At 43.4% G+C, this 25730-nt stretch overlaps 1 protein-coding gene and 1 long non-coding RNA gene across 2 annotated transcripts; one reads left to right on the top strand and one right to left on the bottom strand.

The window, feature by feature from the left end:
- Window positions 1-412: 412 nt before the first annotated feature.
- capn2a (calpain 2, (m/II) large subunit a) lies at window positions 413-24226 on the bottom strand. The gene is made up of 21 exons (XM_010900436.4): window positions 24102-24226; window positions 20482-20758; window positions 19585-19654; window positions 16529-16650; window positions 14334-14467; window positions 13908-14076; window positions 13295-13378; window positions 13079-13164; window positions 12884-12952; window positions 11948-12108; window positions 10543-10712; window positions 9678-9901; window positions 9470-9506; window positions 8198-8263; window positions 5831-5888; window positions 5641-5705; window positions 4961-5029; window positions 4395-4473; window positions 1170-1286; window positions 785-843; window positions 413-481 (listed from the first exon to the last, which is right to left on the bottom strand). Exons 2-21 carry the CDS (start codon window positions 20716-20718, stop codon window positions 458-460), a joined length of 2100 nt encoding a protein of 699 aa, XP_010898738.1. The 5' UTR covers window positions 20719-20758; window positions 24102-24226; the 3' UTR covers window positions 413-457.
- Window positions 24159-25076, top strand: LOC105028008. Its single transcript, XR_829347.2, has 3 exons — window positions 24159-24201; window positions 24349-24374; window positions 24965-25076. It is a non-coding gene; the product is annotated as an uncharacterized LOC105028008 (long non-coding RNA).
- Window positions 25077-25730: the final 654 nt, after the last annotated feature.

Raw genomic sequence — 25730 nt, 5'->3', positions numbered from 1 at the left:
CGAGTGTATGGAAAGCCCAACCCCGTCCCTCAGGGGAGGGGACATGTCTGTCCAGAACGGGCCATATGCACGGTGCAATTATAAATCTATCGGCTGATTAGATGGGTTTCAAAGAATTCAGCGCGAGACAGTACAATAATAACGTATTTTTATTAGCCTAGATATGTGGAATAAAAACAAAACTATCAGCATCAATAAGCTGCATAAAGTATTGGAATGATGTGTTACACATATCACAAAGGTATCACCAGCAGAAACGTTGAATGGGCCTAGACTGCTATCTTATCTAGTGAAAAACTCTAAAATAGTACTTCAGGTCATAGTGTGTTTCAACAGAAACATATATAAAAAAGGCACTTTGGTTTTGTCTTGTGCTGCTGTTTTCAGTGGAATATAAAATAGACAATACAGATTTAACAGATGGTGTTTTGGTCTTCATTTGACATGCAGCTGTCTTCTAGATCATCGCAAATGACAACCACTACAACACAGAAACAACAACAACACATTACAACTCAGAAACAACAACAACAACACATTCCAACTCAGAAACAGCATTGAGCACATTACAACTAAAACACAGAAACAGCATACAACTCAGAAACAACAACAGCAACAACACATTACAACTCAGAAACACAACAGCAACAAACATTACAACTCAGAAACAACAACAGCAACAACACATTACAACTCAGAAACAGCATCAGCAACAAAACGTCCTCATTAACAAGAATGACCACAACAGCAACAACATAAAAAATAGCCTTTTATGAGTTCTCACCTGGAAGAAATCCAATTCAATATTGCCAGAATTATCCATGTCAAGCTTCCAGAAGACTTCTACAGGGTGGACAGAGGGCACAGGTGTAAAGGTCTAGATCAGATCTTATCATAACAACTCTATCTACTTCACACAACAATCTACGAAAAGAATGGTGGAGCTTTTTATTGGTATGGATACATCTATTTACAAACCCACAATCAATATTTTCATCTCATGAATACCATCCCCACACATCAAAATGTACAATCTGCAATATGTACCGCTGTCAGGCTCCACGGCTACCACTCAGCCTCACAACAAAACAAGCTAGGAGTGGAGCTCCCGCTTGGATGAAACCCAGATTCAGGGTTGTGGCTTTAAGACAGGATGTGGTTGTACTCACTGAACATCATCTCGAGCCTCATTACACAGGCCACAAAGTTATCGAAGTCGATGGTCATATCCGCCTCTCCGAAGCGCACTGCCAGGGCCTGATGGATGCTGTTGTTCAGAGTGAACCCTACAGTGGGAGGGTTCATAAAGAATACATTTACACAGTGGCCATTTGGGCGTCACCCTGAGATACGCTGCCACAGCTAGCTGGGGCGTTCACGCGTCGTGGCTGTAGAAAGTACGTTAACACAGTGACACTGCCATCTCCTAAGCCAGTGTCAGTCCAAGACAAAGAGAAATTATCCTATAAAATCCAGGGCGGGAATTGAGATGCCTGTGATGCCTGATAACTGTATGTTAGAAACGATTGTTTAACCTTTTAGCCTAGTCTTACAACAAATAAAAACATTAAAAACATTTTAAATAAAACATAAATATTAAAAATAATTATGAAAGAAATTCACATCGAACAACAAAAAGGTCCCTTATCAGGCATCCTAACTGCCATACCTGAACCTGAGTAACTTGAGGTTATTCTGCAAAATATTCCTTGTAATGGGCGTAGGAGACAAAAGCAGTTTTCCCTAACTCTGAATGAACCTGCCGTATCTCTAAGACTAACAAGTCTTGGGAGCACATTTGATAACTGCTGATTTTCCTATTTATTTTTTGCTTTATAATAGTCTGTTTGTTTTTGCATTCTTATATACAAACATCAACCAATGTCTGGCCCTTCTGGAAGCCAGAGATTACCAGCTGACAGACGTGTACAAAAGACAATGATGTGATCGTTCTATCTAGAATAAAACACAAAGCCGCACGGGACGGCATCTACAGGTTTGAGTACAGAGGCTGAAGCATGTATTTACATCAAATCACTATAATTCCCATTTGTCGAGACTGACACGATTTGGTTTCTGAAAAAGAAACCAATTCAACTCCAACCAGCTTCTTCACCAACTCCGTAATGCTGTGTTTTGAAAGAGATATTTTAATCAAACCACTTCTGAAGGTATTTCCTAGCACCTCTGAAGGTATTTCCTAGCACCTCTGAAGGTATTTCCTAGCACCTCTGAAGGTATTTCCTAGCACCTCTGAAGGTATTTCCTAGCACCTCTGAAAGTAGGAGGGAACATACTGTTATGAAAGAACCGTCAAGGGTAACAATGTTGATTTTTTATTTTGGTCTAGAAAAGTGTATAGTTTGTTTTATTTGCCTTTAAAACCAGCTTTTGCTCTGTGAAATGCATCATTAGGGACTTCTTCAGATGTACAAAGTCAGAGCTTAAGTAGGCAAATGTTTGAGCAAGGGACTTGACAGCAGTCTACAGTACTGTCATCAAACTGCCAGTTTCTCACACAGTTACAGATATCATTTACAAAGAAAACAACAAAGGACCCAGAACTGAACCCTGAGCAATAACCTGCCAGTCAGAACATGAAGCTGCTTTTCTAGCCTCAGCCCCACGCCATCCTTTCTCCTTAGGAGTGGCGTCAGAAATATCATCTGGTAACCAAGGGTTTGGATCTGTTCTTCAGCCTAACTCTTGTGCATGGAACCCATCTCTAACGGAAGTACATGGAGCATGTCCATCTCCAACGAAAATACAAGGAGCATGTCCATCTCCAACAAAAGTACAGGGAGCATGTCCATCTCCAACAAAAGTACAGGGAGCATGTCCATCTCCAACAAAAGTACAGGGAGCATGTCCATCTCCAACAAAAGTACAGGGAGCATGTCCATCTCCAACAAAAGTACAGGGAGCATGTCCATCTCCAACCAAAAAGTACAGGGAGCATGTCCATCTCCAACAAAAGTACAGGGAGCATGTCCATCTCCAACAAAAGTACAGGGAGCATGTCCATCTCCAACAAAAGTACAGGGAGCATGTCCATCTCCAACAAAAGTACAGGGAGCATGTCCATCTCCAAACAAAAGTACAGGGAGCATGTCCATCTCCAACAAAAGTACAGGGAGCATGTCCATCTCCAACAAAAGTACAGGGAGCATGTCCATCTCCAACAAAAGTACAGGGAGCATGTCCATCTCCAACAAAAGTACAGGGAGCATGTCCATCTCCAACAAAAGTACAGGGAGCATGTCCATCTCCAACAAAAGTACAGGGAGCATGTCCATCTCCAACAAAAGTACAGGGAGCATGTCCATCTCCAACAAAAGTACAGGGAGCATGTCCATCTCCAACAAAAGTACAGGGAGCATGTCCATCTCCAACAAAAGTACAGGGAGCATGTCCATCTCCAACTAAAGTACAGGGAGCATGTCCATCTCCAACAAAAGTACAGGGAGCATGTCCATCTCCAACTAAAGTACAGGGGAGCATGTCCATCTCCAACAAAAGTACATTGGAGCATGTCCATCTCCAACAAAAGTACATGGAGCATGTCCATCTCCAACAAAAGTACATGGAGCATGTCCATCTCCAACAAAAGTACAGGGAGCATGTCCATCTCCAACAAAAGTACAAGGAGCATGTCCATCTACAACAAAAGTACATGAAGCATGTCCATCTACAACAAAAGTACATGAAGCATGTTCACCAACATTTCTGAAATGTCTTTTAATGATAATTTGAGGTTTCTCTATTTGAATTTCGGCATATCTCATACATACAATAGGGCAGTGGTCACAAATATCAATCAATGTTGACATTGTAGGCTGCTTTGAGTTAGGCCAGGTTGGCTTAGTGATTAGCTGGAGAGGATATAGTACAAAAGTTCTGTGTTGAGCTGTCTGAATCTTGTGTCTCCCAGTCCATGTGAAAGTCTCCAAGGATAACTACTTTGAATATTAAAAAAGAGGCTATTAAGTTGCAGATGGTGGCAGACATACACCTATGATTGTAACTATACAGTTATTTACTAACGTAAGGCTGAGGGCTAAAAGTTCAAATTAAGTAGGAATGGAGATGGCGCCTCCACCTTCACCCACCCGATCTGCTCTAAACACATTCTAACCATCCATCATATGATGTCACTCCTTTAATTCAATGTAAATTATACATCTGTGGAGGTCATAACTCAGTTCCAGAAGGAACCCGGGCTCCCCTGGGATCTCGCTCCGGTAACTGGGTTATGTATAATGTATGCCACATACCGGATGCTTTGGTCCAAAGCACTTACTATACCATGATATAGGGGGAGGGCATACTAGAGTGATGTCTTCTGAAACTGAGCCTGTAGAGCAGTCAGGAAATGGAATTTATTGTCCACAAACCTGCTTCCTTTAAGGCCATCCTCATCTCAGGGGTACTCATGGTTCCAGACCCATCCATGTCATTCTTCTTATAGATGGCCTAGCAACAGGGGGGGTGAGACGCATGGAGGTGAGATAGAGGGAGGAAAATAGATGGACATGAGGGAGAAGAGGGAAACAGGGAGCGGGTTAGGAGAGGAGAGAAGAGAAGAGGGGAGAAAGGAAAGGGATGGATGGAGTGGAGAGAAGGAGAGTAGGAGGGAAGGATGGAGAAAGGGGAGGGAGGGAGTGGAGTGAATGTGGAGGGAGGGAGGGAGGGAGGGGAGGGAGTGAGAGGGCAAAGTGAATGGGGAGGGAGGGAGGGGAGGGAGTGGAGTGAGAGGGCAAAGTGAATGGGGAGGGAGGGAGGGAGTGGAGTGAGAGGGCAAAGTGAATGTGGAGGGGGAGGGAGGGAGGGAACTGGGTAATGCTAACATGCCCTACTAGAGTAGCCGTGGTCAAACATCTTCTAATAAGCTGTCTGGGACTCAACATGTGTGACTCCCTGGGGGAGAGTTACAGAACAGGAAGACGTGATAAAACCTCACCAGGTATTTCTGGATCTTCTTCCAGAGTGTAGCAAACTCACCCAGGCCCAGTTTACCGTTTCCGTTGTCCTGTACAACAGTTAGGGAAAAGCATCTATCTGGACTCATCATGACCCAAAAAGAACAGGACATTTAGAACAAAATACTTTCATTTTCACTTGGGCCTTTTGAGTTGAGATCATTACATGCACATATTCTGTCTCGTGTGTAACTCATCAGTTGATTTCCATGATGGGAGACTTCGAGGGGGAGGACTTCAAACATTTTATTAAATCCCACTCGTTAATCTCACTCTGCAGGCAGCACACAGGCCCGAAGGCAGATACTCCAGATTAAGGTTTTATTTAACATTACTTAGGCATGGGGAGGGGCAGGGGAACTTTAACATATCCTATTTAAGATCAAGCTATTGTCTCCATCAAATTGATGGATTAATCAGGAAGCTTATCTCTCCTGGCCTGAAAACAGGCATTGTCCTCTAAAAATACATGTTTACTTCATTCCCTGTACTTCCATGTTACTGTTGCGCATCGTGTGATGTCCCATGGTCCGCGTGGAACCGCAGATTATGGCAGTAGCCAATACTTATGCTACAGATGTGAAAGTAACCGATGCAGTAAAACAGTACTTGAAGCCCCATCTGAGGACGGAAGTGGACAGAAAACACAAGCAGAGGATACGTCCATGAGGTTGACCATGACTCTGGCGGTGTCCATGCTGAAGCCGTCCGTCTTTATGTCGGTCCCTGCGAAGTGGAAATCAAAAAGTCTTAGCACTTCTGCAGTCACCGCTACGCGTAAATACTCTGCTCCTTACGCAAGGCAGAACACGCAGTACAAACACAGCACCAGCTGAAAACACTTCACTCACGTTTAGCAACGATTTTGTTGAAAATACTCTGAAGCTCAACTGCTGAAATCTCCATGTCCTGTAAACAAGGAAGTCACAATATGTTCTCTTTAAAAGTATCCACAGGAAAGTGATGTTTTCCACTAAAATCACAGGAGGAAATTCAGCAAGGTAAGCCAAGCTTGCGTAGGCCTCGATATAATATTAACACAATTAACACAAACACAGGATTATCACTTGTCTAATGAGTCTGTTATATGCTGTATTCATGGACACTTGTCAGGACCTGTAATTTCTTTGTATATATCTTATGAAAGGTACAGTATATACTGTAGATTTACTCTTTACTTCCTGCATGCATTCTCCATGTGTCACAAAATGACATCAAAGCCTACAAAGTCATCCGAGGTACCCCAAAAAATAAGCTAATTGACTCATGACAACTTTTGAAAAAGTAAAAAGCCCCTTTGTGTCAATACTGCCTGATGTCATTTTCATGGCAACGTTAACAGCCTGGGACAAGATACTGCAAGTTGCAAAAAAAAAAAAGCTACCAAGACAGCTGCTTAACCTTTAACCCCCCAGACACATGCATTCTGGCCACACCCACTCTATACAACAGCTGTTACTGGTCTAACTGTTCATTATCGCCCAGATTCTTTCTATTACTGCCAACATTACCACTCCCTCACATCATTCACCTCAATACTGTACATGATTTCATAAGAAATATAGCTTTCAAAGACTGCCCAGTGGACTTAAAGAGCCAAACTGGGATCAGTACCACCATATTGGATGATGGCCTCATTAGTTCCATCTATGCATTTGACAGTGATTAGATTTCGCCAGCCGGAGCCCAATGCTGGCAGACAGAAAGTGTCATTTTTTTGGGACAATAGATTTTCCCTTTAAGTGTCGTGTCATTTAAGACAACTTGGTGTAACGTCTACAACACATTCCTCACCGAAAACATAGTACAAGCAAAACAGTTGGGGTGCTGCATGTTTCCAAAAAAGTTGGGGTGATGCATAAAATGCTAATAAATACAGAATGCAATGATGTGCAAATAATCTCTCCCTATTTTTAATTGAAAATAGTACAAAGGCAACATATCAAATGCTTAAATTGAGAAATGTTATTGTTTTTGAAAAAATACATGCCCATTATGAATTTGATCCCAGCAACAGGTTTCAAAAAAGTTGGTACAGGGGCATGTTTACCACTGTGTTGCATCACCTCTTCTTTTAACAATCCTCGGTTTGGAAACTACAGTAGTTTTGAAAGTGAAATGTTTTTAAATTATTTTAGCTGCTCAACCGTTCAGGGTCTCTTCTGTTGTATTTGTCGTTTCATAATGCGCCAAATGTTTTCAATGGGTGACAGGTCTGGACAGCAGGCAGGCTGTCCTGAACAATTCATCTGGCTGTTTTGGCTACCTGACCTTGGCTTGGTATCATTTCCTGAATTCTCCACTTCTTAATAAGTGATTGAACAGTATTGACTGGCATTTGAGAGACTTTGGATGTCTTTTTATATCCTTTTCCATCTTTATAAAGTTCCATTACCTTGTTACACAGGTCTTTTGACAGTTATTTTCTGCTCCTCATGGCTCAGTATCTAGCCTGCTCAGTGGATCCACATAAAAGCTAACAAACACATTGACTATTTATACACAGACACTAATTGCAATTTAAAAAGCCACAGGTGTGGGAAATTCACCTTTAATTGCCATTTTCACCTGTGTGTGTCACCTTGTGTGTCTGTAACCAGGCCAAACATTCAAGGGTATGTAAACTTTTGATCAGGGTCTTTTGGGTCATTTCTTTTATCATTATGATTTAAAAAGGAGACAAATAACTATGTGGTAATAAATGTTGTCTTTGTACAGTATTCTGTTGAATATAGGGTTTCAATAATTAGCACATCATTGCATTCTGTTTTCATGTACATTTTACACGGCGTCCCAACGTTTTTGGAAACGGGAGAGAGGGCAACAATCTCAGTAATCTGAAAACTCAGTCAACTCCAAAGTCAGTATTTTCAAACACAAATACAATCTTTCTTTTGCATATCATCTGTGAGAAATGTAGAGAAAATTATACATCTGGTGAGTGTTTTTCCAAACATAATTATCTAAGGTCTAAAGTTGGGTCTCCTATGAAAAAATATAACAAGTCACTATCAATCAGCTTCATGTCACAGTAAATAAAGATAATGAGAAAACATTCACAGTATTTAATAGAGGAGCATTAATTGCAATTTTACAAATGTATGTAGGAGCTGAGATTTTAACATCCAACCCACAGGACAACAGAACAACAGTCTCTCTGTAAGAACCCATCGCCAAGGTTCCCTCACCTCTCATTGTTATTAGTCAGTAATACTTACATTTCCAGCTAGCTTTGTAAACAAGCTCCTGAATGACGACTCAACCTCATCCTCTGACACTGTGTCCTGAGGACATATGAGAAAAAAAGACATGTGGTACCTTGACCATGATGCATTGCCCAGGAGAGCAGAATGAGTTAAATAGCATGAAAACATTTTGACATGGGACTCTGGAGGAAAGCACATTATTCACGTAATTCATTGACTGGCTTTAAACTAGACTTTTAGGGCACCGGTTGGTGCAAAAGTCTTTCCTGTTAATCTGTGCTATTGCATGACTGCAGCTAGGCTAACGGAGGTCAGCTGAAAGCAGATGCTAATCCTAAAGTAAGGATAGTTACCAGTTTGTCACTATATACAGTGTACAGTATGAATTTAGCTGGCTAAGAGGTGTTCTTAGACACCACACATTGCAAGATGCTTATTGCGATAATAAACCGTTCATCAACAATATTAGACAAAAAAGTTGTCATACCTATAGTTTGATATACCACATCTTTCAGCAAATCAGGCATACATTTTAATTAGCAGTGTACCAATTTAACAGGAATGACATCTACATTCGGCCAATAAGTACTGTCTGAATGCCACACAGATCTGATAGGCTTCAGCTTCAACACCTAATATCTGATAGGCTTCAGCCTTCACACCTAACATCTGATAGGCTTCAGCCTTCACACCTAACATCTGATAGGCTTCAGCCTTCACACCTAACATCTGATAGGCTTCAGCCTTCACACCTAACATCTGATAGGCTTCAGCCTTCACACCTAACATCTGATAGGCTTCAGCCTTCACACCTAACATCTGATAGGCTTCAGCCTTCACACCTAACATCTGATAGGCTTCAGCCTTCACACCTAACATCTGATAGGCTTCAGCCTTCACACCTAACATCTGATAGGCTTCAGCCTTCACACCTAACATCTGATAGGCTTCAGCCTTCACACCTAACATCTGATAGGCTTCAGCCTTCACACCTAACATCTGATAGGCTTCAGCCTTCACACCTAACATCTGATAGGCTTCAGCCTTCACACCTAACATCTGATAGGCTTCCACTTCTACAAAATATTCTTAAACAGGTTCAACACTGGACATCCATCACAAAAGCATTCTGGTTAGAAACTTTACACAGCAGTTCCCCTAATGCCCTTTAAAGGGGGTTCCTGTGGGGGAACCTTTAGACCAGGAAAGGTTCCGTCAGTGTGCCAATCTTAACATTCCCAAGGCACCTTTAGGAGTGTAATAAAGCATAAAAGAGGTCCTTACATCATCTAGGTGAGCCTCAATAGGATCATCACAGTGTCTGAGGAATAAAGAAATAAACACATTAGAAACACATTCACAGTTAGCCACACCGCATCCACGCACACAAATGCACGCACACGCACGCAAACACACACGCAAGCACACACACGCAAGCACACACACACACGCATGCACACACACACACACACGCATGCACACACTCCCTTACTGAGTTTCGTGCTGTTTTTCAGAGAACACTCGTAGGCAGAAGTCTGCGTTCTGGTTGGGTTCGAAGGTGGAGGGCACAATGAGATATTCTCCTGGGGGCAGTTTGAAGCGCGTGCTGACCTCTCTTAGGTTGATGAAGGTCTCAGAGTGGGCCTTCTGAGCGTGAGTCAGGAAGTAGTTCTTATCCAGTTTGACCTCTGTCTGGCCGTGGAACTGCTGGGGCACCTGGGAGGAGAACACATTTTCATCAGGACAACGACTGACTATAGGTCTCGTTGAATCAAGCCGTGTGCTAAATGGACTATTAACATAGAATTACCGCATAACAGGTTTATAGTATAATGAACTAAACAGTAGTGGGTAACCCAAGTATTAGTCTGGGGGTTTGTAAACAACTGATTGTCAAGGGCTGATGTAAACAGTGCCTCAGAAAATACATTTGATTGATTGGTTCATTGGCACATTTGATTGATTGGCTGATTAACAAGAGCAAAACTGGTCTGGGGACAGACTGTGTACAGTGTTTTGGGAATATCAGACCTTCAATGGCCTCTTATTAAGTAATGATGTGATGACATGAAGATGTGAGGTCTTAATGACACTAGGACGTAAAGACACAAGGACGTAAAGACACAAGGACTTAATAACACGAGGACGTAAAGGCACGAGGACGTAAAGACACGAGGACGTAAAGACACAAGGACTTAATAACACGAGGACGTAAAGACACAAGGACTTAATAACACGAGGACGTAAAGACACGAGGACGTAAAGACACGAGGACTTAATAACACAAGGACGTAAAGACACGAGGACGTAAAGACAAAAGGACGTAAAGACACGAGGACGTAAAGACATGACCCCACCTCATAGATGGCGAACCCGATGGTCAGCATGTCCTCTCCTACTTTCCTCATCCGTCTCCGGTTCTTCTGGATGAGTCCCACAACGAAGCTACAGCCCACCTCGTTATCATCCGGGTCGTCATCCTCCTCATCCAACTTGATCTTGAACTGGGGATTCATCCAGAACGTGTCTGTGGAGGGGTGTCATTAACAAGCATGAAAGTGAGGACATGTCAGAATGGAATGCTGTCCATACTGTGTACTGCAACAAGGCACTTTGTATGATAAAGGCACTATGATTTAGTGGTCTGCCTGGTCTGTCTGTGGGTCTGACCCGTGGGTCTGTCTGGTCTGTCTGTTGGTGGGTCCTGGTCTGTGGGTCTGTCTGTCTGTGGGTCCTGGTCTGTCTGTCTGTAGGTCCTGGTCTGTCTGTCTGTGGGTCCTGGTATGTCTGTCTGTGGGTTCTTGTATGTCTGTCTGTGGGTCCTGGTATGTCTGTCTGTGGGTCTTGGTATGTCTGTCTGTGGGTCTTGGTATGTCCGTCTGTGGGTCCTGGTTTGTCTGTCTGTGGGTCCTGGTTTGTCTGTCTGTGGGTCCTGGTTTGTCTGTCTGTGGGTCCTGGTTTGTCTGTCTGTGGGTCCTGGTATGTCTTTCTTTGGGTCCTGGTATGTCTTTCTGTGGGTCTGTGGGTCCTGGTATGTCTGTAGGTTCTGGTATGTCTGTCTGTGGGTCCTGGTATGTCTGTGGGTATGTCTTTCTGTGTGTCCTGGTATGTCTGTCTGTGGGTCCTGGTATGTCTGTGGGTCCTGGTATGTCTGTGGGTTTGTCTGTCTGTGGGTCCTGGTATGTCTGTGGTCCTGGTATGTCTGTGGGTCCTGGTATGTCTGTGGGTCTGTGAGTCAGTATGTCTGTGGGTCCTGGTATGTCTGTCTATGGGTCTGTCTGTCTGTGGGTCTGTCTGTCTGTGGGTCCTGGTATGCCTGTGGGTCCTGGCCTGTCTGTCTGTGGGTCCTGGTATGTCTGTCTGTGGGTCCTGGTATGTCTGTCTGTGGGTCCTGGTATGTCTGTGGGCCCTGGTATGTCTGTGGGTTCTGGTATGTCTGTGGGTCCTGGTATGTCTGTGGGTCTGTCTGTCTGTGGGTCCTGGTATGTCTGTGGGTCCTGGTATGTCTGTGGGTCTGTCTGTCTGTGGGTCTGTCTGTGGGTCCGGGTATGTCTGTGGGTCCGGGTATGTCTGTGGGTCTGTGGGTCCTGGTATGTCTGTGGGTCTGTCTGTCTGTGGGTCCTGATATGTCTGTGGATCTGTCTGTCTGTGGGTCCTGGTATGTCTGTGGTTCCTGGTATGTCTGTGGGTCTGTCTGTCTGTGGTTCCTGGTCTGTCTGTGGGTCCTGGTATGTCTGTGGGTCTGTGTCTTAATCCTCTTACAGGGATTGTTCCTGCATCCTCCAGCAGTGGACCCTTTCCTCCAGGCACCATCAAAGTTGGACACACTCCAATGTTTGACATCATCCGCAGTCAGGGTGTCAGGGGTCAGAGTGCAAATCTCCAGACGATGGTAATTCCTTGTAAAGTCTGTGAACGACATCCTGCAAACACACCATATCGGTAAACTTTAGCAGTTTTTTTTTAACATACAGCGATATTCTGCTAAGACATGAAGCAACACAAAAACTAATTATATAACTATAATTCTTTAACACAAAAATCAAGCTGAGTTGGTTGGTCCGTTGAGCTGTTTGTAACGCATCAAACTAGGCCACCTGCAAAAAGACAACCCATGGCACCTTGTCTTAATATACAAACAATCTCCCATAGCACCTCCTCCTGACCTCCGTCACATGTCCTCCATTCTCCTACATTAGAGGCTACGCATGGCAGACCTGATCCACTACAATTACATGATGACATCACTCAGTGAGGCCCCTCCCACACATTCCATGACCCACACAGCCGGGCTTAAATGGAGTGGTGCTCGGTAGCTTGGGGACACCGATAGCCCTAACAAGATCTGTCGGTCTGTAAGCATTTGTCTTCAAACTTGGTACATAACCTGGTACAAAACAGACATTTAGCAATCATTTCGAAGCATTTGTTGAACACTTCGGGACACGTTAATGCGACAGGTTCTCCCGTGATGTGGATCCGACTTCCAGCCGCACCATCATATTCAGGAGAATGAGAATGCAGCTTGAACTGCTTACTGTTCACAGTGCGGGAGCTTACATGAACATAATAATACATTTACTGTGATGTGGAACTTCCATTAAAAGTTCTTAGTACACAAGGACTAGGATTAATCTTGGGCTGGGAGACTGGCCTTTCAGAGGTTGTAATCAAGTCATTAAGAAATTGCCACTGTACCAAAACTCTCCATCATCTGCCTTCACGTTTTCACGCTCTGACTCATCCACGCTGTTCCACTCAGAGGAGCTGTGGATGAAGGGACAGACAGAGAGAGACGGACATTTACGTTCTGAACTGAGTAAAGTAAAATGTAATTTGGCATCAGCCTTGGTATCCATGTTGCAGATCGTCCATGGTTCTGAGGGTTCTTACCTGTCACTCCAGGCCCCGGTCCACTCCACCGTACCCCAGGGGTTACGAACTCTGACCAGCTTTTCTTTGCGGCCACGGTAGGTCACCTGGTACAGCCAGGTCAAAAGGTCATACAGCAGTTAGCCCTGGTCTCATGATAAAAGTGTTTTTACAGCCAATTCATGTTTGTTGAGGACTTGCTTACAAAACACATGTCAGCCTCTGTCTAATGTTTACCTCAGTAGCCCCTGTCAGAGAGTAGGCGTGTCCCTTCACCAACTTCTGATAGGTGATGGCCTCGGAGTCTGCTTGACTGGTGATCTGGAGACAGGAAGCCCAACCGTAACTAAACCCTAACCACACCATGAACCAGCTATGACCATAAAACCACAAAAACAGCTGGGGATCTGGACCAAAGTGGTTGTGAATGGAGATTCTCCATTCAGCTTCCTTTTTATGGCAGGACTATAGGTTTCATCTGTGTCCAGGATACTGTGGTAAGATTTTCACAGCTCATTACCTGTGGTTGTCTCATAATTAAAATGTAATATTTTAAGTGATGTTTATGTCGAGAAGTACATATATTCAGAGTTACAATGGATTAACGAAAGTGAGACAACTAATTACAGTGAAATAAAGATCATCACTTGCAGTTTAAACTTTTCTTGATAATATGAAGTCCAGGGACTGTTTCAAATATACATTGTATACATCTAGGTTAGACCCGGTCTAATCCAGTAATACAACAACATGTCACTGTGAAGTTCTACAATCTTAACATTACACACTGCAATTCCAACCTGAAACCTGGACTTGGAATAATAGAATGGAGTTACAAGGTTCTGCATACATCAATGGAGCAGCCAAGCAGAGCTCCACTTTCCAGGGCTTTCTTGATGATCTGAAACAAGTCGGACGGAGCCTTTCGGAGCTCGTAGTTCTCCGCAATCCCTCCTGTGAAGTCCTCAAAGCCCTCAGTGGTGGAGCCTCCAGACAGAGCCTCATAGCAACCATTCACCCTGAGACACAGACAGACAGAGAGAGAAACAGAGACAGACAGACAGATAGACAGACAGAGAAACAGAGAGAGATAGACAGACAGTGAAACAGACAGAGACAGACAGATCATTTACATAAACAGACAGATGTTCTACACAAAGACAGATTGTGTCTGGCTGTAAGCCCACTAATGTGCTGTGTTTGTGTGGTGTGTGTATTGTGTGTGTATTGTGTGTGGTGTTTATAGTGTCATTGTATTTCCCTGCGTGTCCCTTACTTGGCGTAGGCCTTCTCCAGCAGGGCGCTCCAGAACTCAGAGCCTTCGGCTGAGTGGACAAACAGCAGCTCTCCGTCCTTTGTCGGCAGCCGGTCATCTATGACCACGTCCACCCACTCCCCAAACTGCCAGAACTGAAGGACCACAGAAGAAAACATTCCGTGTTTCTATAACCGCATGGTGTTCGGGAACATGAGAATGGGTTGCATTCCAGAATCCATTCCAGAACATTCACTATATAATCCACAACCATGTCTTCCATCCAACACTGGCCATGTTATAAACATTTGTTAGTAAAAAAGTAGGCGTTGCCACAAAAGACACATAAAAGAATGTGTTGAACTTGAGCCATTTTGGTGAAGACGCCCTGTGAGTAGACTATTCCTCTTTATATTATCACTAGTTATACATCTGAAAAACAAAACAATTAATCACAAAATTTAAATATAGTTTGGCTGTTCAATTAAGCATAAAATCTTAAATCCGATAACCATTGTGTTGTTAATTACACCCTTGTCTAGAAGCAATAACAGATGGGCTGTTGAAGACACAGTTACAGCCAGAAACCACAAGAAACCTAGAGCCTCTGGGGTCCACAACCATCCTCACTGTGGCTCACTCCAGTTTCCTCCTCCCCCAGCCTGGCTCTGGCCCGTATTTTCCCCCAACCACACTTCCTCAGCACAGCCTACCAGCCCTAACACAATACAACCTTCAAAAACACTAACAGTTTATGGAAACAAACCCAGATGTCTCGGTAGAGCTTCCCCCGCTAACACAATAGAACCTTCAAGAACACTATAGGAGTTTAAAGAACCAAACTGCGACCAAACCCACCCGAGGGCGCCTGCCAACTCACACTGACTCATCTGAAGGGAATCTCCCAGAACCGTGCATCTCTCATATAGGGTGACTCTTATGGATGACATGCCTGAGGGAGGAGACATGGGGAGGAGACATGGGGAGGAGCCTGCGATGGGCCAATCAGTGTCCTGGGGAGGAGAACACAGACTCTCCCTGGGAGTCTGGCCGGGTGTTTGTACTGGGTCACATGGGTTGTCATTCTTTGGGTCCCTGTTTTCTTTTTTTTTAATCCCATGTTTTTATTCATTGCGGGTTGGTCACACATAGTGCTCATTAGAATACCACAGATAGTACATGGCAGCTACTGTTCCAAGTGCAAGTCACTCTGGATAGGAACATCTGCTAAAGCAGTGCTTCCCAACCAGGGAAACGAGGACCCCTGGGGGTACCTGGCCTCTCCACAGGGGCTACCTGAGAAGACTCATGGGACTAAGACCTAACTGGTATAATGAACATGAGGGGGTACTTCAGGGGCAGTCAGGCCAGAGCAAAGTTGGTGCTACAGTAACCAGAAAAGTTTGGGAACCACAGTTCAAAGGACAAAGGAGACCGCTATAACTAACAGGACGAGGCAACACATCTGTGTGTAGGTGGGATCAGGTTAAACTGCACAGTCTTCAGTAGGATGTGTCTGCCCACCTAACAGCAGTATAATTCAGACTCTAGAACAGGCAGGGGCAACAGGCGGCCCCCCACCCCCTCTTTGTGCGGCCCTCAGATGGATTTAGAAAACAGTAAAAGGATATACACATGAAAATAATATTATATATCATGTTTGACCTTGAATTTGTTGTACAGTTAGTATTGGAACCAAAAGCTATGCTGGAAACAAAACATGAAATAGAACTTGAAATCAAACAGTAATTTCAGGGTGTCAGAAAGCTGTTGTGATGTCTTTCTAAGTGTAGATGAGTGTGCTGATGTTTGAGCCATAAAACACTTGATGTAATACACTGTAATAACGTGTTTAAGAACACGGCAGCGAAAGCGTTGAATCCCGGGAGAGATGAGCAGAGTGGGAAAACCGCATGTTGGTCGATATTTTTAAATTGCCTAGATATATGTAAACTAGCATCAGACCTAGTGTACTTTTCATGCATTTGTTAATAATTACATACAATACATGGACATGTGTGTGTGTGTTCCATGTTAATCTGCTGCCCCCTGATGACCAGTACATAAATTCTGTGGCCCCCACCACCATCCAAGTGGCCCATCCCTGCTCTAGAACGTTGACCCGGAAGTGGATCACACCAGCCTTCCCCCTGTCCCCTGGAGAAACGCCCCCATGTCATGACAGACACACTAAAATATGTGAACTCGAAACAGACCTGAAAGTGGAAGATGCCGGCGTATTCGCTGCGTCCGAAGCCTTGCCCAGTGGGAACAACCCGGGCCATGACATCTTCGTTGAGGGTCAGAGAGGCGATGGCAGCCAAGAGCCAACAGTCACCTGGAGCCAACAGAGAGGAGACGGATACCGCAATCAGAATAAAGATCGAACCCCAGCATGGCGCAGAAATAGCTTGGTACTTCCTTTATTTTGTGTTACCTGTAGGTTTGGTACAGAGCTCACGACAACATTTAGCCCTAACTTATGCTGATGACCGACTGGTCCAGGGTCTGGTCGTCTCATGAGAAACCCTTGTTGATTCCTACTCTAACAACACCACACAGAGGACGACAGCCAACTGACAGCCTAGAAGGGTCCTCATATGACGTACGCAAGACTTCCGGGCAACGCTAAATCAAATTCCTAACACAGACACACAAGAAACATTCACTCTGCCAGAGCCTAAATAGTTCCACGTCTTGAAAATGTGCAAATAGAGTCCCAGTCCAACTAACTAGATGCCCCAGACATTTACAGCAAACTGCATCTACAAAGTGCATCAGAAGTCCATAACAGCCTGCAGTCCAAAGTCATAGAGATCTCTCTGTCAGTTCCTCAGAGGCCACACAGTGGATCGTTTCATTACAGAACAGCTGACCTCAGTTAAAGCTGGGATCCGCAACTGAAAAGCTAACAAGTTTTCCTCCCAGCATGTTTCTATAAAAAAATTACAAATAAAGATGTAGTACAACCCCTCTGAAACTCATACACAGATCTATAGATGTACGATAGTTAAACTAAACTAATGAGGGATTTAGAACAGCTACATGCCTTAAAAAATCTAAGGATAAATAAATGTGTTAATCGGTCCAAAAATGTATAAAGCAACTGGAGATTATCCAAATGTCATGCTTTAGTGGGCTACTGTGGCACGAACCACCCTAATGTTATGAGCTCACCAGTTTGGTAAATCCCTATAGGGGAACGCCATTTTTCTATAAACAATGAGTGTGTCTATTGTTTATCGTACATTTCTCAATGACATAATGAGTCATTGTAGGACTACTGAAAAATAAAAGACAGAGCATTGCCCTGTGTAGCTCAGCTGGTAGAGCATGGCCCTGTGTGGCTCAGCTGGTAGAGCATGGCCCTGTGTGGCTCAGCTGGTAGAGCATGGCCCTGTGTGGCTCAGCTGGTAGAGCATGGCCCTGTGTGGCTCAGCTGGTAGAGCATGGCCCTGTGTGGCTCAGCTGGTAGAGCATGGCCCTGTGTGGCTCAGCTGGTAGAGCATGGCCCTGTGTGGCTCAGCTGGTAGAGCATGGCCCTGTGTGGCTCAGCTGGTAGAGCATGGCCCTGTGTAGCTCAGCTGGTAGAGCATGGCCCTGTGTAGCTCAGCTGGTAGAGCATGGCCCTGTGTAGCTCAGCTGGTAGAGCATGGCACTGTGTAGCTCAGCTGGTAGAGCATGGCACTGTGTAGCTCAGCTGGTAGAGCATTGCCCTGTGTAGCTCAGCTGGTAGAGCATGGCCCTGTGTAGCTCAGCTGGTAGAGCATGGCCCTGTGTGGCTCAGCTGGTAGAGCATGGCCCTGTGTAGCTCAGCTGGTAGAGCATTGCCCTGTGTAGCTCAGCTGGTAGAGCATGGCCCTGTGTGGCTCAGCTGGTAGAGCATGGCCCTGTGTGGCTCAGCTGGTAGAGCATGGCACTGTGTAGCTCAGCTGGTAGAGCAATGCCAGAGGTTGTGGGTTCAATCTGACTGGGTCTAAAATGTAAGTAAAAGGAATTCCTGTAAAATACATCTGGCACAGCGAATTGCTTAAAAGTGCCAGGACTCAAATTATCAAAACCTCCCCCTGCGGTCCTAATTCCTAACCTGGTTAAACTAGACTGGCAACCATCTTTACAGAGGGAGGCATTTGTCCTACCAGCCAATCCTCTCTCCATTTCCCACCACCGAATGCTTTCATTATGCCTACCCATCTTCACCTGTATTTACTGACATACAAGTTTCCTTCCACAGATCTGGAAATTCGTTTTCTAGTACAAGTCTAAGGTTGTACACTAGCTTTTATTTACCATCTGTTGTCAAATTGTCTACAGGCTAGCACAGAGCAAGAGATTTTCTGGCACAACAGGACATTCACTATCCAGCTTAACAAGGATTGCGCAATGATTTGGAAAAAGAATGTCAATACAGACCATTTTTTGAAGTTCTAATCTTACAAAAGTTTTACTGTTGAACACGTGTGAAGTGTCCCATACGCAGTCATGTGTGAAAAATAGGTGTTTTCTGAAACTGAACCACCTGAAACATGAGCTTCGCTATTATTGTCACAAAAACACTTGGATCAATGAGTCTATCCTGGCCTGGGCAACTGTTTGCTGAGTACCAGCCACACCCTGAAAACACACATGTCGTCCCTTTGGTGGCTGAGTAACGAGGAGCTGAAAAAGACTGCTCCTTATTGACCATATTAAACAGCATATGAATCCAACAAGGAAGCACAGCATTGCTTAGGGATTTGCCATGTCCTGCACTGTCGCAGCTAGTCCCGTATGGTCAGGAACCACACCACATTCTCGGCTGGTGAAGACGAGTAACCGTCTAAGGTAGACACTAACCTAAAGTATGACGACTCAGTGAGCATGAGAACTGGGCCTGGCAAAAAACTGAGCTTTCCATTAACTGGTTGTATTAGCACTTCCTGTTCGACGGTGATGACAGCATAGGCAGGTTGCCATGTACACGTCCCATGGCAACCCTGTCCAATTTCCTGCTCTGTTCCGGTTGGTTCCGTTTTTTAATATACTGTAGGTGGTCCAATGGACACTCTGATTTGGCAGATGTTTAGTATTGTTTCACTGGAAACCAACCTTGCGTTGAAGCAATAACGTGTCATGTTACTACCTGCAGCATATCATGCTTTGGATCTCCTTCTGATATCTCACCTTCAGCCCTTGAGCAAGGCAGCAAACCCTAATGGCTCTCCAGTATGGCAGAATTAAAAAGAAAACATTAAAACGATGTCATTCTTGTTTAATACAGAGGCAGACTTACCCAGACCACCTTGGCAGATATCTGTTCTGGAGGCTCCGCCAACGATGAACTCTGGTTTGGACACTAGTTCCTATTCAGGAAGGGACAGGGTGTGGTAGTTAGCAAGGTACCATGCTTGATGAAAGTGTTTTTCACTTTCGATAGAAGATAGGATAGTTATAATCAACAGTATGAAATAAAAGCACTGAATGACTCCAGCAGATTGATAAACACTGATCAACAGAATTATGCACTTCAGAGGTCCAGAATTAGCAAATCCCAAGCACTTTTCTATGATTTAATCAAGGGTTTCCCAACTGAAACGTTGCCAGCTTGAATCCCTCAGTCAGAGAGGTGGGAAAGAAAATCTGTCCCTGAGCAAGGCAGTTAACCTTAATGATTAAACTACAAACTAAAAACTGTCAGGAGTGTTGCTCAATTATGTAGAAATACATTCCCTTATAAAAAAAAAAGGTTCCCTTATACACTCAAATAAAATAACATCAAAAGTAAAGTGTGCCCTGAGGGAAAAGGGCGAGTAGAAACTCCGAAAGCAATACATTCAAAACGCTTGGAATCAGATGATCGAAGTTACATAGAAATAGCTGGAGAATGAGTCACGCCAGTAACGTCTGGCTGTCAGCCATTTCAGAGCAGGGTCTTTCAAATTCAAGATGTGCACAGATTGTGAAGTTCCGAAATTATGCTATTCAGTTATAAAGGTAACGCATTGTTTTGGATAGAAAGGTATAAGAACATTATGGGTTTTTAGTCCCATCGGTCTATAACTAAAAAGAACAAGCATCCGGACACGCCCATCTTCAAACTCCTGGAAGTCAGTGACATTAGGCTTTAGTGATATATTCTGTTGTGATCTAGTTGTTTCGGGTTATGGGTGTGAAGAGGGAATACACTCACCCCTGGTCGCTTCCATTGTACACCTCTGGTTTTGGAGGAAGTTGGGCCGAGTTCTCTAAATCCCAGAGATTCAGGAGCGGCTGGAAAAGTGGGATCCGTGAATAGCGAACCCCTACTCAGACACTCGGTCCTCAGTGTTTGGAAGTCTTGATTTAGGTACTTTGTCGCGTTGGCATTAGTACCAAATCCTGCAGCCAATGCCCTCTTCTTGGCCAACGTTGATGCCACGCCAGACATTATGCAAGTCCTGTTCCTTCTCTCTCGGTCGGGTAGTTGACTGCGGTGATGACACAGTAAAAAGACGAAAAAAAGTTGTGCTGTGTTTTTACTTTTGGAAAAGTTAAACGTTCATTCTCCCCCGCCCCTGGATTTCCAGGCGTGGCCTGTCAGCCTCTGACAGCAAGCCCAGCGCGAGTTATTACTCCAACAATGTTAACTTACAGATCTGTGACAAGAACCGTTACATTAAGTGTAATGATTGAAAAGTATTTATTGTTCAAATGAACATTGTTTAGGCCCATCCTAATTGCGAGAATAAAATACCCCGGATACATAGTCGGAATTGGTATAGGCCAGCCTAATATGATAAAGCATGGATTAATAGCAAACGAATTACACCCTGATTTGGTATAGACTAAACAGGTAGACAGCCAAAAGAGAGCCACATGCCGCCGATAGACGGTGCTCTTCCCTAAGATTTGTGGATGCCCCTGTCACTTCTGACGTCATATCTGGACAACCTGGCAGTAACATTGTCTGACAGTAGAGGTCAGCAGCCATCACCGAAAGCCCAGTGCTAAATACAGTTATAGCAGCGAATCATTAGGTCGACATTGACACGAATATTAAGCCACGGCGGCAGAACGTTTTGTTCTATAGGACAAAGCGACTTATCAACATTTCCTCCGATATCTACGTAATAGCCAATATTCGCACAGGCCTGGTTCACAGACGTCGATTGTATGGCGAGATTTAACATTACCTATGCGATACCTGAATGGTGTAATGCAAAAAGAGCATATCCCCAAAGCATTGTTATAAACCAGAATATTACACTTATATAAACCCATGATCTCTATTTGTATAGGCTATTTTAAATTGTAATGGGCCTAGCCTGACCACTAACTTATACCAGTGCTTATACCAGTGTTTTGTGGAAATGACCCATTTATGGAACATATTCATCAACATTGAATTTGAGACTTTTAGATGACATTTGCAGGACCATTGTGTTTACCAACAGGTGTCAACAGTGTTACAGTTCTGAACATGTCATCTCTACCGCCCGACTGGAAGTTGGAACATGGAATTCAGCCAGATATCATGTGAAGAGGCCCATTATTGTCAAAACTGAGTCAAAGGACTCAAGTGTGATTCAGCTGGCTCTGGCTGAATCTCAAATCGCATACTGTCTACAGTCTATTATATAGTATGCCAGGACATTAGTAGTCTATGTCCCAAACCATAGTACGCTGAAAATAGTATGCAAAAAGTGCCCGGATGGTCAACTATTTCTGATGGATGTTCAAAGTACTCATCCATGCATGCTTTTTGGGGTAATAAAGACCACAACCGTTGCGCAGTGAAAGATGAGGGGTTTGCGCAGTATTTTTGTCTTTTAATTCGACAAAATACTAATGTTATCGCCACCTATATTGAAGCATCAATGTCCTTAACATATGAAAGAAAAACAAATGTTGTTGTGCCATGAAATGAAATAGCTTTGGCAGTGTAAAGTTCGCTTTCTCACTACTGTAGCATGGGCACAATTCTAATGACTATTCCAAGTAGTAAGATACTAGTATAACTGGTTAATAAGCTGTGAAAAAGGCCAGTGGCAAAAGCCAGACAGTTCATAGATGCTATTTGTAGTGGAAGTAAGCTCTTCATGAAAAACATCAATTAGTCCACAGTGCCCCTCAAAAGGATTAACCCAACTTGGACTTTTTCACGTTATCTGTTTCCAACATGAAATAAAAATTGATTTAATCAGGAGTTGTTGCTAAAAAAAAGTTACAAATGTCAATTTGAAAAATAAAAAATTCTAATTGTTCCAAATGAATTAGAAATATTAAAAACAAAATAATAGATTGCATAAGTATTCACCTCCTTTGCTATGACACCTGAACGGGCTTTGGTGCAAACAATTGTGTTTAGAAGTCACTAGTTAAATGGAGTTCAGCTGGGTGCAATGAAGGTGTTTTGCATAAATTCAGGTTAATTATACCTGGGAGATCCTACAATTCCTTACAACAGAGGAAGGAAACACCCCCAAACACACACAGGAATCCCACTTTGAATCTACCCATTCAACTGTTAACGAGAAACATAAAAGTGGGGGTCATAAGTACTGTCCATTAGTGACACCCTTATCGTGACCAAAAAATAACGTGTTCAGGTCAGACTAGTTAATGTGTCATATTAGCTTGAACTGGATACCATATTTCTACTCTAATCTCTGACATGTATTAACATTTTTACAAGTTTGTCATTTAGCTCTTTGCACTAGTCACTATCAGCAAAATTACAAGAAAAAAATTGCAAGTGTTGGCTGACAAAGGCATTAGTGGTATTATTTTAGATTTACCTCAGATACACTATAAAAAGGTTTACAAAAAATGGTCTGGGATTCCTAGCCTCAAGGGGAATCCGATTCCACCATCAGTGTGTCTGGGCAGATAACATCTCTGACTAGGCTCAACCTGGAGGGTTGGGATGATCAGGGGACCAGAGGTGGCAGAACAAAGAGCTCAGATAAAGATGTAGGGTTGAAATCTGACCTGAAGGCAAGGAGGGACAGAGGACGGTGAATCTCTTGGCTACCAAGACTAGTTATTTGCTGTTTATGCACCACAAACGAGCGCTGTAAATAGGATTGTGCCCCAGTTGCCCTGGGTGTGGGCCACACCATTCAGAGTTACATAATTGCCCTGTGTTCCTTCCAGCCCCCAGGCCAGGCAGAGAGAGAGATGCTGGTTAAACCCGGCTTGATGACTCTCCGGGTTGGATTAACACCTGGGCGTGTATAGTCTCTTGACATCCAACGCGGTCACAATACGTGGTTTTGGATTCAGACATTAGTGGGTGTGTGCTGTGCTACAATTATACACATGATTCATGTTGGCTTTTCTGTTACTCGGTGTGCACATCAGTTGAGGACCCGAATTGGACCCACTGCACAGACACCACAGTGAGCAAGGTGAAACGGTACCAAATCAAACTCACTTGTCTGGTGAAATCTGGGATGTACCAGACAAACCTCACATAGTTTAAGGCCGTATAACCTGATGACAGCCAAACGTGGCCGGGTAGGCTCAGCCCACTAGGCTGGGGTGTGGACCTTTAACTTCCAGAAGCTCAAAGTCAAAATCCCTTAATCGGACACATGAGGCTATCCTTAATCAATCACTTGACATTACAACTTGTACTAAGACTAGGCAGATACCTGTGTAAATATTAGAAGCTGCCGGGGTTTAAAACAAAAAAAATGGAGTCAGTCGATTGCAATATCAGCTTTGAGCTAAAACCCTTGTAGACACATCTAAGCAGCACTGGCTGTTTTGTTTTAAGACCTTAATATGGAGAAGTGGTATATCCAAGCACCAAGAAACAGTTCCTACCTTCAGCCAAATCAGCACAATAGAACAAACGGTTTGTACATTTTCAGTCGTACTGTACGGAGTCAAAAAGTCTGGGCTTGGAACTTCACCAAACGTACCGGTCTGTAATCAACATCCCTAAATGAAACAACAGATTTATTTTTAAACTTGTGCTATTTTGTTACCCTGTCTTAACCCACAAGCTACACAGGAAATCAGGTTCTGACTGACTTCCTGCCTGCGCTCTCATTTCTCTCATTTCTCTCAGTTGCTGAGTAAACTCTCTCCCTAAAGGTAATTTGAAATGTAAGCGTCATCTTTTCTTTAGTGTAAAGTCCAGTGTGTATATCCTGTTCCTTGTAAACCCTGAATTGTGTTCTCAACATCCGTGATCTTCACCACACAACTCGTTTGTAGACACAATCACACTGTAAAACATACTCCCCATCTCAGTCACGCAGCTTGGACACACATACACCCTCTCCCGCTTACATACACACACAAAAAACTGTACACACACATATAGAACATACACACATTCAGTCGTTACAGTAGATTATCATTTGGACAGACCTGTTCCATTTGGTCCACCTGGGAATAATTATTTTTAAGACTTGTTTGGACTGACTTTCTCACTCTTGTTTATTGTTACTATCAGTATTCTCTGGCTGCATTGTTTCGAATGTCCAAGCCATTTGCAACACATTTGTTATGTCTATGTAGCCAATATACTGTTCTTAACCCTTTTCAGATTTTTATATATTATTTTTCAACCTTCCCAGTTTGTTTAAATTAATGTAGAACAGACATTTTTTTGCTGAAATGACATTGCCCTGCTGTTACAAGGTATAGGTTTTTATTTGAGTCTCTTGGTTTATTTGCAGGTATATGGGCAGCTCTGTTAATGTATTGACAGACTACAGAGACTGACTGGCCATGGACTGTTGGACAACAACAACAACAACAACAACAACAACAACATGTATCTCAAATTGAACCCCATTTCCTACATAGGACATGTCTGTTCGCTTCTTTGTTAATAAAATAATGCTAGAAGAAAAAAAAGTTTTATAAAAAATATTTAAATGGTGTTTTTTATTTATGTTGCTTTAGAAGATGAAAATAAATGCAGAGACAAAGTAACACCTTTTGTATGTAATGTTTCAATGTTATAACAAAATTACACTCAAATATCATTAAATATCAGCCAAGGGATCAAGAAGAAATATCAGAAATATAACAGGCATATAACATGAAAGAGTAACAACAAAAAACTAAAGAACCAACAGAGCAGGAAGAGAATACACCACCACACGTCATGCCCAGGGCGGCTAGACGGAACACAGGTTGGGAGATTAACAAAACAAGAATTCACAAGCTCTGTATGTCGCGCAGCTGTATGCGGTTGGCATGGCAACAGCCGGACAGAGATGTCCTCTCTGTGTGTATGTACTCTCTGTGTGACGGGAATCGAACCTTTTTGAACAGCTATTTTTGTTGGGAACGTTGGGAACCAAATCACATTAGCGAGATCGTTGACGTTCATAGTTGACATATGACAACAACAGGAGCCTTGTACACTGGAGGCTCTTGAAATGTACAAGTAGGATTGCTTTGCTTTCCTCTGCAGTAAAGATCAGGAATTGAATG

Source organism: Esox lucius, chromosome 5 (assembly GCF_011004845.1).
Source record: "Esox lucius isolate fEsoLuc1 chromosome 5, fEsoLuc1.pri, whole genome shotgun sequence".
Classification (NCBI taxonomy): domain Eukaryota; kingdom Metazoa; phylum Chordata; class Actinopteri; order Esociformes; family Esocidae; genus Esox; species Esox lucius.
This window is presented reverse-complemented; position numbering and strand designations above follow the sequence as displayed.